This window comes from Amphiprion ocellaris, chromosome 15, assembly GCF_022539595.1.
Source record: "Amphiprion ocellaris isolate individual 3 ecotype Okinawa chromosome 15, ASM2253959v1, whole genome shotgun sequence".
Taxonomy (NCBI): domain Eukaryota; kingdom Metazoa; phylum Chordata; class Actinopteri; family Pomacentridae; genus Amphiprion; species Amphiprion ocellaris.
In genome coordinates, this window is record NC_072780.1 from 10,670,464 (window position 1) to 10,689,175 (window position 18,712).

Consider the following 18,712-nt stretch of genomic DNA (forward strand, 5'->3'; position numbering starts at 1 on the left):
TGGAATTTTGGGGGTTCAGAGGATGAAGCAGCAATCTATTATTAATCTAAGCTTATCCTCCTTTATATATGTGTTTGTGCTGTCTCTTGGTAGTCATATGTACTGTGCATATATTTCTGTTAAGGTGTTTTGGTGTTTATTGTCTAAATATTTCTGTTATACAAGGGTCCTTAGTGAAACATTAAAAGTAAAACTGACTGAGCTGCATAGATTGTATTTATTGGATAGAAATAAGAAATATTAACACATCATGTTCACATAACCTAAAGCTAGAATACTATACATGCACACACTTTACACCTGTGGATAAACATTTTCTCGTTATCTTAACAGATGAGGTGACAGCATGCGCATATCCAGCCTTAACCCATAAAGACAAATACTGCGTGGTGGGATTTTGTTCTCCACAATCACCTGTGCTGTTGGCCTTGTCATGAATAAACGCAGGGTGTGAGCAGAGCAGATTGCTTCTGACATCAGATCAGGTGCTCCCCTCGCTGTTTCTCTCTGCTGTTCTGTGTCGCTCCCCTTCTCTCTCGCAATATCGGGCCTCAGGTTGCTGATTTGGGTGCAGTAATTTGCCATTAGGCGAGGGACAGGTGCAGCTGCCTCTGTTTGCAGCGCTAACAAGGCATTTCATCATGGTTAGCTCCAGCCTGGTGCTCTGATCAGCTCTTGTTCTTGTCACAATATCACACGCAGATATACACACAAATGCGCAAATACAGTACACACACAGACCCCCTTCATTGATCTTCATTGGACTGAGTTCAAAAACCTGTGGTTTATAGGCTTTTACAACCCCTACTGACATGGGGCAGACCCACTGTAAGGAGAGAAGGTTAAGCTACCTGTGCAGATGAATTAAAGTTGAAGTAGGCAGTATTCTTTGGCATCGTTGTGAAAAATTCCAGACTAACCTTCCAGCATGGTGAAATTAAGAGGAAACAAGGCTTCTGCCCTCCTCCTGACTCTGGTTTCAGGCTTTAGACAGGAGATTTTTGGCAATCAAAGGGCTTTTCAGCGATCAGATGAGATCATATAAATAGCAACAGAAGTCCACAGTGAGAGGAGGATGTGGTGGATTGAACAGAGCAGGTCAGGGTTTGAATCTGGAAAATTAATATTTGCTTTTGGCTTTAAGCACATATTCATGTGATGGGAAAAGCTTAGAACAGAAGGGGAAGGAAGAGCTGCACGAGGAGGGTTGCGTATTTTTAGATTTTCTATTGTTTTTGCTTCCAGATTTCTGCCTGCTGCAGCTTGAAACATACATTTGTTATTACTTACAATGACAAAAATGTTTTTTTTTTTATGCGAGTTCAACTGATTACTGACCTGCCTGATTATAGGATGTGATGGTCAGCATTTCTATTATAGGTATTGTTATTTTTTAAAAACTGATTCCTGGTAAGTTAATTGTATTTAAAAATGTGCTACTTTGGCTCCGATGCAGCACATTTTTCTATTAATAGTCACCAATCTCTCCAAGTCTGATTAGTTCCAAAATATTCCTACCGCAAATGTATCGGTTACCAATATTGATTATCCGTCTCCTGGATTACTAATAATCGGTATCGTATCATCCCTGAAAAATCTATATTTTTGACGGCTAGATTGGCCACCCTGTTGTTACTATGACGTTTCAGTATGTGTGCTCCAAAATTGTCTTCATCTATTGTTTGTCTTTTTGATTGTTTTGATTAGTTTTCTCCTCGTGTAAAGTACAGAATTGTATTTTGTTAGTTTAATTCATGAAGCCCTTCTGATGAAAAAATTATAGATATACTGTATATGATCACCAATAAACCTGAAGGAAACTGCAGGAAACTTTGGAGGTTTTAATGTGTTTTAACCCTCTATGACTGGTGACTTATTACAGCCAGAATGTAATTTGAAATGGTTTTCAGAAGAAGACTTGTAGATACTTAGATATGCAGGCATTAATGTATGCTGACCTTTAAAGATGTGTTTTTTCAATGACAGAATTTTGTTAAAAGACATATATTGCATGCAAATTATCATATGGAACAAGTTTTTAAAAATCACTATAACATTCGAAGGCAGCTGTTTCTTCACATTCAGCCTAATTGAGTGTGATTCATCAGTAGCACAATAGCAGTACAGGCTAATGTCATCATGTAAAGATAAATCCATAAATGTGAATCTCAGTAGCTTTGCGTAAAGGTCAGTCTGTAGGAAATGTATCGGAGACAATGGATTGAGGAGCGTTTGAAATAAAGCTGTCCCATCAGTAATCTAAATGGTAAGGGTAGCGGTGCAAAGTCACTGCACGGAAATGTCAAAAGAAACAATATAAGCAAGAACATTTCATCAAGTATTTTGAAATCCAACTCCAACCAGACTCTAGTGTGTGTGTGAGGGTCACACACTGTATGACTCTGTGGTCACCTGAAGTAAATTTTCTCTTTATGGCTTTTCAACATTAGACAGGGTTATATGCCTCCCCTGAGTTTCCATTTCCAGGTTCTTCCAAGCAGCAGCCCCCCCCACAACCACACACACCTACCTTGGCCATCTCCCAGGGCAGTCAAACAGATTACTACGGGCGTTAACCCCATCGATCTGCTCCAAATGGCCTCCAAATGCCAGGAATTAGATTTCAGACTGGAGGAGAGGGAAATAAAGTGCTGTAGTATTTCTTGCTGCTCTACTTCGGAGTTAAGTGCTGCTGTGGCTTCCTCATAGTACCGGTTTATCCTCCGAGCTTATTTGTGTTTTTCAGGACAGTGGTATTTGTCTCAGTTTATACTTTATTTAGAGCGTGTTTCTCTGGGAAGAATGGGTTGTAAGATAAAGCCCGTGACTGCTGAGGGAAAATTGAAAAATACATAAATATCTCGGCTCTGTGGAATAAGGATATACAAGAGTAGAGGCGGAAGAAATGAGAAACAGAAGGCGGAAGGGAGGAGCTTGTGTATTGGTGGAAAATGTCATTATGAGATCTAAAGATTTGGAATATAATTACCTAAAAATTGCCTGATGTGACATTTAAGTATGTTTTTTCCATATTTGATGGACTGTGTGTAAATCTGCAGGGCGCCGCGCAGCTGCAAAGCATCATTGAGAAGCAGTGAATCAATCTCACAGTTATAAATTACTCTATTGTGGGATTATAATGGAGGGCAGGCTTATAATACTGGTTGACTTGACTCTATCAGCGTATGCTTAATATCAGGCTAATACTTCCTCACTCCTGTCTTTCTAACGTTTCGGTTTAACTGCATGTTTCTCCCCCTTTATCACCTTCACTATCTCCATGCCTCTTTGCTCTTTATGTCCTATTACATCCTGCTGCCTCTCCGTCCTGCTGTGTCTGTCTAACTTTTACAGCGTCTCCGTAGCCGAATAAGTATTGATTAATGTCTGAGCTGTTGTGCACCTAATGAGAGGCTAAATATAGCCATCGCTACAACAGCCCTGCTGCGGCATCCTCCGGCACACAAAGTGTGAATAGTCACACCGTTGGCATGACAACACACCGGTCAAGGCTCTGTGAGCAGTCACAACAGATTGTGTGCCTGTCAAAATTAGGAGAGGATAAATGAAGGGCGGGTGATTTGCTGATGAAGTGATTAGTCAAAGAGAAACGATTGTCAATTATTCTGATAATCACTAAATTATTCAAGACAATTCTACACATCTTTTAGTTTAGCTTCTTAACCTTAAGGATTTATAGCTTCTCTGTCTTGTGTGATTAATGAAATGATAGTGATGGCTTGGAAAGTGTGATAGTTTTCATTTTTCACCATTTTCTAGACTAATTGATTGATTGAGAAAATAATCAGTACATGAAAATGATGGTTAGTTGTGGCTCTACATCTGACTTTTGGGGTACTTTAATACCCCTTTTGTCTTTTTTTTTTTTTTTTTTAAAGTTTACTGCAGTTGTTTCAGAAATGTATCAAGGTGTACTTATCAATTCCAAAAACAAAAGGACATTAAATTAGAAAGGGTGATCATGAAGAGCCTGAGTCTGACTTGAAATCGCTCTCACACACACATAGATTGTCTCCTCTTGGTTTTCAAATGCTTTAAGACAGTTTAATTTGACGCGGAGCGAGTCAGGAACAAACCCATTCTTTACCACCTCCACTGCATTGTCAATCTGCACAATAAATCAGCTTAAACCTACAATATCTCCAAGCCCTATTGTGCTCACGTTGACAAGTTTAGTTGCCCACATTTCTTTTTTGTTGCACACTAACCAATGGAGACTCACAGTGCTACAATACCAGCCCACCTTGTTATGACCAGCTGGAGAGAAATGAATGATAAGAGTATGCAAATCGGATATCTTCCTTAATAGCCCGCTGTTTCATTCAGCTGTGTGGCCAGGATAAGGAACACCCACTGTGTCTAATCACATCTTCTCCCTCTTATTTCACCTGAGGCATATCCGCAATCGAGTCTATTTTTGACCGGCATAACAGCATACATTGTTCTCTGCTGCCTTGCACAGGGAGGCGGGGGGACCGCGTATTTACCAGTAATTGGTCTTCTGCTTCGAAATTTGGAAGACGCAAAAATATTTGCATGGCTTAAAACTCGGCACATAATGAAATCTGACTGTAGAGAGGTGGTTGTGGTGCAGGAGCATGACTCTAGGAGTTCAAAGTGCAACTTGCAGGGAAGCAGAAGTTATCCTTGACTTTGATTTAGCCCGGGAAATAATTTAAAGGCTCCAAGGCTATCATCCTCGAAGAGAAGATGTAAACTTGTGTTGTGTCGAGCCATGACACCTGACATGCACTTAACGAAGTTGCGAACAGACTGCAACACACACCTATGTGTCTGTTCGGAATCTCACTCCTGCACGTACGATTTTCAGTTTTTCAATCTACGTCGCTGAGGGCCCGCTGTGCTGCTGTTCAGTGGAAAATCTCATTCACTTGCTGGCCGATGGCTAACAAGGTCAAATGACTCTCCAGATGAGATAGACTGTGTCAGAAGGCACAAACACACATACTACCTGCCATGCACTCAGTTAGTCCGTCTGTCTATCAGTAGCACGCAGGAACCCATCCTGAATTGAGTGGCAATAACAGGAGACTGAGGAGGAAAGTGTTTACTGCTGATAGGAATATCATTACAAACTGTGGAAATCAGGGAATCACAGCAAAACCAGTTAGCCAGCTCATGTAGCAATCAATAGAAGCCTACACTGTTTTTTTTTTCCCTTCTCTCCTCTCATTTCTCTCTCCCTCTCCCTTTCGCACTCTCTTTTTTTTTCCTGGTTGCTATAGTGATGTGAAATGGCTGCATTCTGCAGCATTGGACCAGAGCGGGGGAATCGCTCTTGCAGCCTCTGAGCAACATTGTTTTACATGACGGTTTCAAAACACACGCACACACACACACACACACACAAACACACACACACACACACACAAGGATGCAATTATGGTAGCATGTCCCACAGCGCGTGGAGAGTTAAATGTTCTTTAAATGTCACGCTGTTTTTCATAAACAGCACACAGTAAACTGACACTGGTGCTGTTTTTACAGCTCATCCATCACAGTGGGCTCAAGTTTAATGACCTCGTGAACGTGCCAGTTTGTCTTCTAAATTAGTAATTATAGAAAATATATCCTTCAACTTACACCTCAAACTATCAAACAGCTAATAAAAATGATCCTCCACATATAAAAAAACCATATATAAACTGGTCTATAACTTACTTTTTGAAGATGAGCGCAAGGTCTCTGTTGTCTCTTGTGTGTCAGTTACATGATGACCAAATGTCATCAGATTTTAACTGTCTATAACTTCCTCTCTCTTCCAGTTTCTCTATCTATGTATGTGTTATCTCTCATTTTGACAAGAGCTGTTTAAAATGTCCCTTCTCTCTCTTCTTTCTGTCTCTCTGTCTTCCTCTTATCTCCCATTTTTCCTCACTCTCACCTCCATTATGTGTCTTTCTGTGTCTGCAGTGTGACAACGCCAAGGGGCTGAGGGCCTTTTTTGATGCCATATGCTACGGTCCCAAACACCTGATGATCTTCGGTGGTGTTTGCCCATCTGTGACCTCCATCATTGCAGAATCCTTGGAGGGATGGAATCTGGTGCAGGTAAGACTGATAATATATAAATCTCCATGTATGCTTGTGTGATTGTGTGTGTATAGAGCTCGTATGTCCTGTCATGAGACATAAACAGTCCTGTGTGCTTAGTTGTGCTTGTAGAAGAGGTTTCTTACTGTGTCTGTGTTTTTGAAAAAAAAAAAAACAACTGAATTTGCTGCTTAAATGAGTTCCCAAAAGTTCTTGTTTTTTAGTTTTTGCGGTGTGCATATAGTTCCTGAGATTTCAAAGGGGTTCAAACTCGAGGTTTAATCCTTCATTAACCTTGCTGGGGTGAGTGTCTAATTGGCATCGCTTTAATCTGTAGAATCCTCCTCCATTTTACAATCGGACACAGAGTCAAAATGGTTTAAACCCATAGTCCCAGAACCAAAAATCTGTTGTTAAAAATGTGAGCTTGACACCCCTAAGCACTAGGACTTGAGTATACAAAGAGAAGTGTGTTATGAAATTATAAAACATACTGATGGCCTTTAGTGGAATGCTGTTTTGTACACCTTACATGGCTGAAAATATAGTGTAGGTGTGCTTTGCCATTGGTATGAACTTATTAAAATGTTTTTTTCTCAGGTCAGTTGATGCTAATTACCGACTAGACATTTGTATAATAAATTTTCCCATTTAATTGCTCTTTCCTCCTAAGTGGCATTTGCTGCCATTAACTCTGCAGAGCTTTGCGATTGCTCACCATGGAAAGTAAAGCGCCACTAATTCTTCCATCTGGCAAACTTGTGACCCCTTGAGTTATTGCTTACAGTTTCTTTGACCTGTACTGTACCAAAGAGCCTCTTTCCAAATAATACATTTCATTTGCTGCAAGTCCAGCAAAGGTTATCAGGCACAGATAAGAAAGGAGTGAAACTTGTGCACAGAAACGATAGCATAATTCAAGAGGCGGCGTTTTGAACTGAATGTCACATTTCATGACATATTTCTTCTGCTTGCAGTTACTGTGAGTCTGCTGCTTTTTTTAATATTCCTTTTTGCTGGCTGTCTTGTTCAGGTCAGTCAGGAGGGAAAAGATCAGCATCACGATTGAATAAGGATGACTAACTTTTTTGTTTCTGTGTTCACTTCCTCTCGGTGGTAATGATGCCAGTCTGGAAGCAAAGTTCAAGCCATAGTTGAATTCTAAGTGCTCTTAAGTTACTTGTCTGTGTGGTTTGTGTGTGTATGTGTGTGTGTGTGTGTGTGTGTGTGTGTGTGTGTGTGTGTGCTCCACTCTTTATTTATCAGCTTGTCTGGCAGTGATACCTATGAGAAGTGCAGCAGCAATCTTCTGCTCTGCAGAACACTGTGTTTGGTACAGTGTGTTCCCCCGAGCACTTTACCGGCTAGGCCCTTTTCACTATCAATTCACGGACCAACACCAACAAATTCACCCGGATCCCAAATACACATTGTGACGCTGCCTGAATACCACACAGCAAGTTGAGTGAGGTGAATGGCTAAAGCCAAAGGTAAACGTAACTGCTGTTGCCACAACCAACTAAGCTGCTTATTATTAAAAGTCCAGCAGACCTGTAGGTACAAGTACACTCGGATTTTGTCATCAATAGCTTAGTAGGACAGTATTGAGACTTGATACATGTTGAAGCAGGTGTCTATCGAGGAACATTAGTATGAGACATAATCATTTGCTGTTACTTATAAAGTCTCTGAACCTGGAGATCTCTCACTTGCTCCTCTCACATTTTCACTCACTATGGGCTCATTTTCACTGCAACATAAATTTCTACACCTGAACGGAAACAGCACAACCATGGCTTCATATTCATTACATGTTGTAGTGAATTGAAGGTATATATTACATTGTTCTGTGTGCTAAAAAAGCAAGTTTTTACTGTGATACAAGCAGTCCGAAGTGGATAAAAACAATATTTAGGTCCAAATTTGCTCTTCTACACATTTGTGTTGTCAAAACACTGTGACAGAACAATGGATGAATTTATTTCATTTATTTATTGAACCCAGAGCATTTTCTGAGTGTTTTCTGCTCCACATTTTTAGGCTTTGTAAGCTCGTTTTTCATATAAAGTCCAGTGCCTCTACAGACACAGCCCAATCATGGCTAGAAATAGAGAGAACTCAAAAATGCCTTTGGTGCAGTATAACAAACTTAGAATCCTATAAATCATAAAAAAAAGAAAGAGGAAAAGTTGAATTTCTTTGATTATTTATTATATAAAAAATTAAACAACCTAGAAACAGCATGGACTGGGGAAAAGTGTGACATTACACATTATGATATTTGACGTATTATTATCATATTGTTTATACTTTACTTACATTTTTAATTATCCTTGTCCCCTATCTGCTCTGTGTAAACACAGCCTGCAGTTCATCCCAGTTCACGCAAAAAGTTCTAAAACTTTTGATATATGATTGTTAATTACAGTTGAGCCAATTTTTAATTTGTTACAGAATCTGGTGAACACAAATGATTAATGTCAGTGAATTTTTGTGTTTAAAATATCCCAATTTTAAGTTTAGATTTAGTTAATTATTCAAATCACACATGATTAGGCGAAGAAAGTTGAAACTCTTTTTTTTGTTTTGTTTGTTTGTCTGCATTTATTCCCATTGTTTAACTCCACAAAAGGGGTGTCAACATTATATGAGATTGATGCATATTTTAGTCTTGTAGCCAAATATTTTTGAATAAGTGGAAACTCTAATGTTTCGGTCTATTATTGCCTAATCTGAGTCTAATAAATGGAGTCATTTTGGTGATTATTTTAAAAGATAGCATGCCCTTCAAACCTGCCAACACATAAACCCTTTCTTGTGCACAGAGAAATGCACACATCTTACCTCTTTAATCCTCTAGCCACAAGCAGATGTTTCTATATTGTATTCATGAGCTTTATGCTTTTGATTATATTTGTGATACAGTATTAGAAGCTGAGGTTACTGTTTTCTGATGTCTTTGTAGACCTGAGCTACATCCTCATCATGGTATGAGTCACCAAGCAGCTATAATGTTAGATGGAAATCTGCAAGAACACATGTTGGTGGTTGTAAACAACATACCAGATCACTTTTTCTTGCACACGATACACGTTAAAGGTGGCAGGTTTCTGTTTAGTTGTCATGTATTATATCGTACAAGCTGGAACTTGCACTTGAGGCCATCACTGTTAACTTGTGCATTTCTTTGTCGCATGTGTTTGTGAATCTGCACATGAAATTGTGTATCTGTGCATGAAAGTGTTTTCTATACAGTGCATGCTCAGTTGTTGTCAATACAGACACGCAACTCTCTGCTTTGACAACAGCCGTGGTGGGAGGTGGTGGCTGCATGCTAGAATAATGTTTTTGTCTAAAAGAGGGATTGAAAAGAAGAAAAGCAAGAGCCTCCCTGAGCCAAAAAGGAAGGAGAGAAGGGAGGAGAGACGATTCCAAGTTTTGAATCCTCCACCCCGCAACTTTTATTGTGCCACATCAGTGGGAATCTGTTTTTAAAGCTGCGAATTCTGTCACCCTGCATATTTATTACCCAGCCCTGGCACCCCCTCTTTGTAAAACTTGAATTGGTTTGGAAGGAAATAGAGAATTTTCCATGGTGATTTTATGGGCCAAGCTTAACAAGCTCATCATTTCCACATCAAAACGGGGAGCTGGCAGATACTATCTACAGTGGAGATAGCTGAGAGAACAACCACTCCTGGAAAAAAAAAAAAAAGAAGCTTAATCATACACCCATAAAAATAGCTTTCAATCAGTGTTGATGCCTAATGAAGTCAGCTTTCAAAAGCTCAACAAAAATAAACTCCCACTGCATACCCATTCATTACAATCTATGCGCACACTTGAATACACATTCTCACACTTTGAACTGAGCAGGTTTTGGAGGGTTAGTGTCAGTGCTGATATTTCTGTACTGAAGTCAATAGCCAACTTCTTTTTTAAAAAAAATTCAGGTAAAAATAGGCTTCAGAAATGAATTGTATCCTGAGATGTCCTATATAAGAATTAGAGATAAAGGAGGATGGGCTTACAGTGATGCAGATAATTATGAAAGGATGAAGGAAGCCGAGAAATTATGTAATAAACAAGCGGTAGCGAGGTGTCCTCCCTCCACAATATGACAACTCATCCATTAAGAAGATACATGAGCTAAAACCACAGATCACTTCAAAATAAATGATTTTCTTCTTGCTTCACTACAGTTTAATTACCCCTGAATTTCCCCTCAAATTCCAGGAGCTCTGTCAACAGAAAAGTTTTACTAACTTTGGTGAGAACATCAAGCTGGAGAAATCTCAGTTGATGAAGAGGATGCTGAACAATAGCAAGATAGTTAAGACAATAAATGTCACTTTTTAGTGATTATTTTCTACTGAAATCTGTCCATTTGCCACACTTCCAGTCAGTGAAGCCAAAAAGATAAAACTGTAATAATAGTAGTCAGCAGACAGCTTCTGGAACAGCAAAATTTTACATTTACAAGGTAGTTTAAGAGACTTTCACAGGCAGTTATATTATGAAATATATACGGTTATTAATCAGCAGCGCTTTAAAGGGGGATTATGAGAGCAGTGCATACACTGACCAATGCATGCACACACACACATGCATGCAGTATATGACATGCCACATAGTGATCAGATTGCCAGCAGCATATTGTTGCTCTCTTCGTGTACTGTATGAAAGGACTGATCTGTTTATCTCACGTCCTGATTCTAACTCACGTCTTGTGTTACCGTCGAAGTGGCTTGTGTTTGGCAACCTCCTTCCCCCAGCCGCTTTGCACGTCTCCGTACTTACAGTCACATTTTGTAAAGCACTACTGTACATGTGCTAAAATGACTGCCCGAGCAAATTAAAATGGTGGATAAGAATGCTACCAGGGCCAGTGGACAGATGGCGAGGAGTGGATTGAGGAGGAACAGACACACAGGAGCAGACATGGACTTTAATAGCATAAAATTGAAATTCAAAGAAACAGGGCAAAGACGCAGCTGCGTGTGTGTGTGAGCTGCCATCATCCACAAATGCCACTGATTGCTGTGTGTTTTTGAAATTTTTTTTTATTTCCGTGAGACAATGAATGTTGGAGCCATCCTCTTGGCAGCCATCTTGGTGTGTGATTAACCTTGTGTTCTTCTCACCATGGTATTATATAATTCCTGAAAGCATTTGGCGAGCTGTTGAAAAAATTCCTGGCACAGGTATCTGTAACCAGTCGAGATGTCTTTATACTCTCTTTTTGATCATTCTCTTAACTTAGGAGCTTCCTCTGTCCACAGCAGTGGGGTCTATTTTCTGCATATGGCTCACTAAGTGCCAGGAAATAGCCCTAGCCCACCCTTTCCTCCAGTTGCTGGCCCCTTTTCACTCACCAATTAGGCCTATCAGCGGTGGCGCTGTTCATTTTCAGCCACATCGAGTGGGTAATGAAAAATTATGCTTCCCGATCATATTGCCTCTTGTAATTTGGTAGAGAAGTAGAAGACAAGAGAGCCTTGTCTTATTCCTGCAAAACTGATCATTTGTAGGAGTGTTTTAGAGCCCAGGATTTTGATTTAATTTGTGTGTGTGTGAAGAAAAAGATGTGAAAGGAAATTATTTTACTGATGCATGTGGATGCATAATCAAGTAAAATAAAGAAATCAAACCTTGGTGGTATCGGTGCTACTCCTCTTAGATATTACCTAGTATCCGGTGCCTCCGCATGGGAGTTGCAAAACTGCAAAACTTTGCACCAAACCTCTGATTCATTTATCTTTTGGGGACACTGAATAATGAAGTCAATATTTAGTAGGAGGAAAAAGTGGGCAAGCCTTCTCAAGGTATTATGGTCAAAATCTAGACAAAGAGTTAATATTTACTTGTATATGGAGCTCATTTTTCTTCAGTGCTTGCTGTATTGATTGTCGATGCTTCATTAAACCAGAAAATTTCAGGACAGGGAAGCTGCATCCCTGCTGTGCCTGTGTGCATTCTCTCTCTCTCTCTCTCTGTTTTTAAGGCCTCCACCATCTTTTTAGATTCTTCTTTTTTCCCATTTTCTTTCTCTCACTCTCCTTGAGTGCTACACTGGATGCTTCAATAAAACATGTGATGCCTAGCGCTGCAGTATTCTGCCTCACTTACGTCAAATCCTCCTGTGTACCGTATCAATATTTCATCACTTCCAAAGTTTAGGCTAAAATCTTAGTGCAAGGCCAGGAGATGTGTGTGCATCACAACAGATCATCATATATCAACATTATGAGTGAAGCTTGAGGTGAATGTGTGTTTTTGCTCTGAAGTTTGTATGACTGTCATCTAGATGTATAAGGATGACCCCAAATGGTTCGTATTTGGCTTCAGTGTGTGTTCACTAAGCACAGTGTCCATTCTGAAAGATTAATTTCTGACACCCCCTCCTCATCTCTCCGTCTCTGTGACTGTGACTCTGAACAGGGCCACAGGGAAAAGACAGGATGCTTAAGAGAGTCAATTAGGCCTGATTTCTCAAAGCCTCTATTCAACACCCAAGGGAAGCATGAAGTAGTGTCCCCCACTCTATCTTAGCCAGCCCAAGTCTGGATTAATGCTGTTTTACAAACTGGCTTCAGAAGCACTTAATGTCACTATTGTTGTGGAGTTTTGTTTTTTTTAATTTATTTGTTTTTTAAGAGATAGAGATCAGATTCTGTTGTTTTATACATCCACAGTATATGGAGGTACCATTTGGAAAATGAGTGGGAGGATGACTCAACAGCCTTTTTTATGAGTTGTAAATTACACTCCAGATTTATGGGGCAGACTGTTGGTGAAGTTAAACAAGGCAAATGTTGACATTTAAAGCAAAGCCAAATCGAAGACAAATGAGCCTGCTTGCATGGATGTAAAAATAGGAAGACTTCCTTTTACTTCCAATGTTTTCTCATTGAAGCTGCCACGATTTCTCTGTCTCTCTCTCCTGCTCTCTTTCACTGGCAGAGGCCAAAAGAAGAAGAAGCAGAAACAGACAAGAAAATATTAATTATATGCTTTACTATGCATTAATCAGACATCTTTTTGCAGAATGCACCAGCATGTATGGTGCAAAGCCGAGCTCATGCACGCTGTTGTACCTATTCAAAGCACCGAATGTGCGCAATTTGACAGGAAACACAGTCATTAGCTAATTAGCAGCATTTGTTGAATACAGCCCGTTAACGTGTTGCAACTGTGGGTGTCACATATTGAATAAACATGCTAGTTCAGAGGCACCGAATAAGAACAAGAGCTTTTGACAGAGACTCGTGCTGTTTCGGTTCTTCCCAAGGAAGTAGGGACAACAAATGGAAACAGTCTCTCTATTCTTTCTTTTCACCGCAGACACGTCGATTCGACACCAAGGTCTATGAGACGAATTCAAAAGGAATACAAGACGAATACATGCTGAATTCCAACCCTTGCATTCCAGTACTATCATTCTCCCAGTAGTTATCTGATGGAGGGTGGGTAAAAAAAAAAAGAAAATCAGTGTGTCGTGCTCGTGGCACTAATGATGGTGCGAGACCTGCCAACCACTAGCAACAATAAACAAACTAGACACATTAATAGTTCCAGCTTGTTTTTGATGTTTCCCACAGGGACTTCATCATACACACCCATCTTGTGAAGAATTTGAGGAATACTTTTTTTGGTGCCCCCAAATCCTGGTTCTCTTCCCGTTTTCTCTCCCTTTTCTCTTTTGGGGTTTCCAGGCTTTGATATTCCTTATTTAGGTCATAGAGTCCATAACACTTTGAAGAGCAAGCTGGATGTATACAACTTTTCCTTCTAGATGGAAATTATGCTTTGAACAAGAAAATCTTCTGATATATTGAATTTGTTATTAATCTCCATCTACAATTAATTTACTGTAATAAGTCGAACTCAGCCTCTTGTAGAGGTTGACTTGGGTTTTACTTTGGGGGCTCAAATATATCTTCTTAATCAAGTTAATTTGCAGTTTGGCTCAGGCTACTGTATAACTATTTTTTGGACTGGAGAAGAGTTAAAAAGACATCATAATAAAAAAAGGCGCTAAGAAGCAAGAAAGAGAAATAAGTTAGAGGCACAGTGTAGAGAAGAAAATGGAACTAAGTAGAAAAACATGAGGTAAAACAGACAAATATAATTGAAGGCATAGCAGGAGGTTGTGCAGGATGACTGTGAAAGTAAGATCAGAGTTTCTCTGCACATCACAGATGTCAGAGATACAATGCATCTCAGATTAAGAGTAAATGAAGAAGCTCCGCTGTGATCACAGCTGCATCTCATTTTAAATTCCAAATGTTCTACATGTGGGAGGAAAATGTGATTTGATTGCAAAGCTGAGAAAATGAACCAATGTCACAGATATATACAAGAAAAACTCTCAGAGAGTGAAGTACTCCGCCAAGGCTGCTCAGTCATTGTATGATTAGTGATGGATGAAATCTTTAAACAATTCATAGTCCGCAGCGGTCGATTTGTAGTAAGATTGCAATCATGTGATCGTCAGCAGGCAGCTGACATAGTGTTCACTTGTTGTTATAGTTACAGTGACGCCGTGCCGCTATCTCGCATTGATACGGAAATTCTTAACAAATCCGTGGATCCAGACTATAAGCCGCATCACTGCCAAAATCTAATCAGTTGGTCCTTGTGTCATTTTTGACCTTCCCTGAAAATTTCATCCAAAACCGTTTGTCTGTTTTTGAGTAATGTTGTTAACAAACAGACAGACAGACAAACCAACGCAGATCATCACATAACTCCGCCCCGTTCCTTGGCAGAGTGACAAGAATTTTATCAGTGGTTTCCACAGTTTTGGATTGTGAACCTTTATCATCAGATGTTTACCACTTAAGACCAGAATATTTGTTTTTCTTTGTTCCAGGTAAATATTTTTAGGGTGTATCTGAAATTGTTATGAGACCATTTATTGCCATTGCCAGTTTTAAGGAGAAATAAGCACTTTTCCACCTAAACCTTGCAGAATGTTATGGCTGCAGTCTCTCCAGACAGCAATTATGTCAAGTTTAGTGAAATATTACTTGTTACTTTATTTTCAATTTGGATATGGTTAATTAAGAATGATGTTTGAAAAGCAGGTTTTATGCCTGAGAAGAAGTTCAGTGTTCTTTGTGTTTATGTTATTTTAGGCACAAATGTTAAAAATAAATGTAATGTTTAGAAGAATTGGTGATGCAAATTAACACTGGCAGGGCGGCTGTTGGAGGGAGGCGTTGAGCGCAGTTAAATAAAACACTGTTTTCAGTTACATCTTTCAAAGATTAGCAAGAACATTTGAATGTCTTTGCAAGTCATGTTCAAACAGGAGTGAGTTAATTTCTGTTTTCAGCTTCGTCTAATTTGCATTGCAGCACCATGTTGCGAGGAAGCTTTTCCAGAACCACCCCCAAAACACTGCCGTTACCCCGTTCACCCTCATCTCCTCTTGATTTCTGTTTAAAGTCACACCTCATTGACCCCAAAATTTGAAATAGACTTCTTCTGTGGCCAGAATTAGGAGGATCCTTTGAAACGATATCAAAAAATAAGGGCGGACCGGCAGAGCATTCGGACATCAAAGAGGACCCAGCTCCATTACAAGCCATTAAAACCATAACGGCTGCTTGGAAAGATTGAAGCTTAGAGGATCGATAAAGGGCAGTTTAACTGTCTGACACAGCTCACTAATATCTGAAGCATCAACTCCCATTCAGAGAGAGACAGAGGAAGAGGGAGAGAGATAGAAACGATGAGGACAAACTTAGTGGGTGAGAGAGAGGAAATGGAAATAGAGAAAGACTCCTGAGATTATTACAGAGTGCTTTCCATCCTCCATTGCTCCCTGTTGTGTTCCTTCTCTCACCCCTCCCTCATGTACAGTAGTGTTGTACAGTGATGATATAACCTGATTTTGCAGTAGATTAGCCATTAGGATAGTTTAAACCCTTCATATACAAACACTCACAGAGACACACAAATTTAGAAAGAAATACTTGAAAAGCTGAATTTTACCCTAAAAAAATCTAGACTTTGATTCCAAAAGTTGCAGTAAAGTACAGTAAAATACATTTCTTCTGTGCATGTGATCGCTGCATTTTCCTCAATTACACCAACTACACACCTATAACCTTATTGCTCAGTGCATCAAATTGCATCCATCTTGAGACTGATCAGAGTGTTTTGTGTGACGAACACCAGATCCAGGCTGAAACACTCGGAGACTCTCTCTTCACCTCCTTACTTGATTAAATTCCCTTTCCTCTTTGTCACTCTTCTCTGTCTCTCCCTCCTCCCACACGATCCTCTTTCGTTTTATCGGGGCATCAGAATGCGGAAGCCTTAAGCCTCCTTGAGATTGATACTGAGCTCAATGCTATTTTCATTCCCTGTTTGTGCAGTCATTGAATACTTCTCTTTTTCATCTGTGGCTACAAATGGAATCCAGCGCGATAAGTTGTGATAAACGGTGATGTCTGTGGCTTCGGTCCACATCAACTTAGTTTTCTGGAAACATAATCACAATAGAAGTTAAGGTAAATACTATAAAAACAAGTGAAATTCCATCATTTGTCAGTCTGTACTGTTGTATATGGATCATGAATAGCAACAAATTCTATTTGTATAGTTTTTCCTCTAATTTTTGGCCATTCTAGATATTCATCAGATTGTTAAACATATATGGCTTCTGTGTTAATTCCACTCTACTTTGCTTTTCCTCCTTTATTATGGCCAGTGAGTGGGTCTGGTTTTGCCGATCGGCTTGGTTTTCCGAGATGCATTTCTGTTCTCAGCGACAACGGCTTCTCTCCTCTCAAATCACAAATTCCGCTGCCAGTTGGTGTCCTCTTTGAACAGCTGTGCCACTCCGGCTTAGACTCATGCAGACAAACAATGGTTCAGATGGATAAATGAACAAGCCCATACATGCACAGATGCAGCAGCAGATATGTGCAATTTGCATGTAGACAGTCTTAAGCTTGCACATTCTAACATGTTTCTCCCCCCACCGTGTCCCTTTTCTTTCTTGCACTCTTACCCTCTTTCTGCTGTAACAAAAGGGCCTTTTCCCCTTTCAAAGGCCCTTAGAAACCCTTGGGCAAACACAGTAGAAGTTGCTATAATTGCCGAAGACATGGTGAAGCGTTTGGCACGAGGAAGACCCGTATTCCAATTATGCAGGCAGAGATAGGGGCTTGCGCTGTTTCAGGGTGCAGACAAACATGGCGAGGAAGCTGCTTTCATGAATAGTCATAACATGCTTTCTGCTGCATTATGTTGTGTTTGTAGTGTCACATTTGTCAAAAGATTTATCTTTGTTTCGTAACTGCGGCATCACATTTACATGTAAATTGGGAGCATGATGCGCGTACTGAAAATGACAGCGCAGTTTCTTCACGTAATATGAAGATAGATGTTTTCAAATAGCAGCCTTTATGGTTCTACACGGCCGCCCTTTAAGGTTAAGGTGCCACTTCATTATACAGCAGGGCATTTCTTTATTGTAAGGTAATGTGGTGTACAGTGTGCATATGGTATACATTAAATTCTGTATTGTGAAGATAACACCTCTACCAGTGTGGCTTGTTTTCACACGCAGAATGTTTTAGAATATTTGCAACACAACAGCTGTTCAAAACACGCTCTAATCTTGTGCGATATTAAACAGAACATCTAAAGCACTGCGATAAACATGTTGTCTGACAGTATGGTCCCTAAATAGTAAATCTGCTGGACTACAGTTGCTTAAAGTCAGAAATGCAACACCGTCTATATACAGAATTAGAGATCCAACACAGAAATGTAGCATTTAACGTTTCGTATTTAGCATCCAAGCAGTGCAGACATAGCAACCTGCACAACTTATTCTGTAATTTGGTGGTTTGGTCGGTATTTGAGCTGTCGGAACAGCTGTGAGAGATTTTTGACTTGACACAGAAACTATATGACTCACAGTGCTTTGGGTTATGTGAAGTGTGTTTTATATATAAATGCTCTGAGAAGCAGGCAGGATGGCACAGCTCTGTTTAAAATTTTAATTCAAACCTTTTAGTGGTTTGCAAGCAGGAGGGCCTGAGAGACAAAGCAGAGAGAGCAGCACAGCTACCTCATTAGCACAGAGTAGAATTTGTCTGTCCTTGAACCCCTCTCTCTTGGTTGCATGCACGCACTACGTATATCTATGTATTCACACAAAAAATATCACACAGGTGCATTCGTGACTGCCTGCAGACTCATAAACACAAAGAGATGCACACATATGTTGCCTCACTCACACTGGTAATTCCACATAATAATGTGCACACAACACACATACATACCCAGCTATAAATACACTCATATGACGGCGGCTCAACTCCACAGGTCGGCAGAGGAAAAAACGAGAAAGTGGGGCAGAGTGTTCTTAAACACGGAGCACAGAATGTGCATATGGTGTGATCCCTTGAACAACAACACCGCACACATACACACACTCACACAGACAGACACACTGTCTAGGTAGATGCATTCTCAACTTGTACCAAGCTTTAAATTTATAAATACCCCTGTGGTATTAAAAGCGAGTTTGTGTTTGATGTGGTGTGCAGAGGATTTCTACATCCAAATGCAACGCAACTGTTTCTTATCATACTGTCTTTGTTTGCTCATT

At 39.9% G+C, this 18,712-nt stretch overlaps 1 protein-coding gene across 1 annotated transcript in view; it reads left to right on the top strand.

Moving 5' to 3' along the window:
* Nucleotides 1-18,712, top strand: part of gabbr2 (gamma-aminobutyric acid (GABA) B receptor, 2) — a 195,000-nt gene that overhangs the window by 45,113 nt on the left and 131,175 nt on the right. The window contains exon 2 of the mRNA XM_055017991.1: nt 5,956-6,093. Coding sequence (XP_054873966.1) covers nt 5,956-6,093 — 138 coding nt within the window. The remainder of the gene's footprint in view (nt 1-5,955; nt 6,094-18,712) is intronic.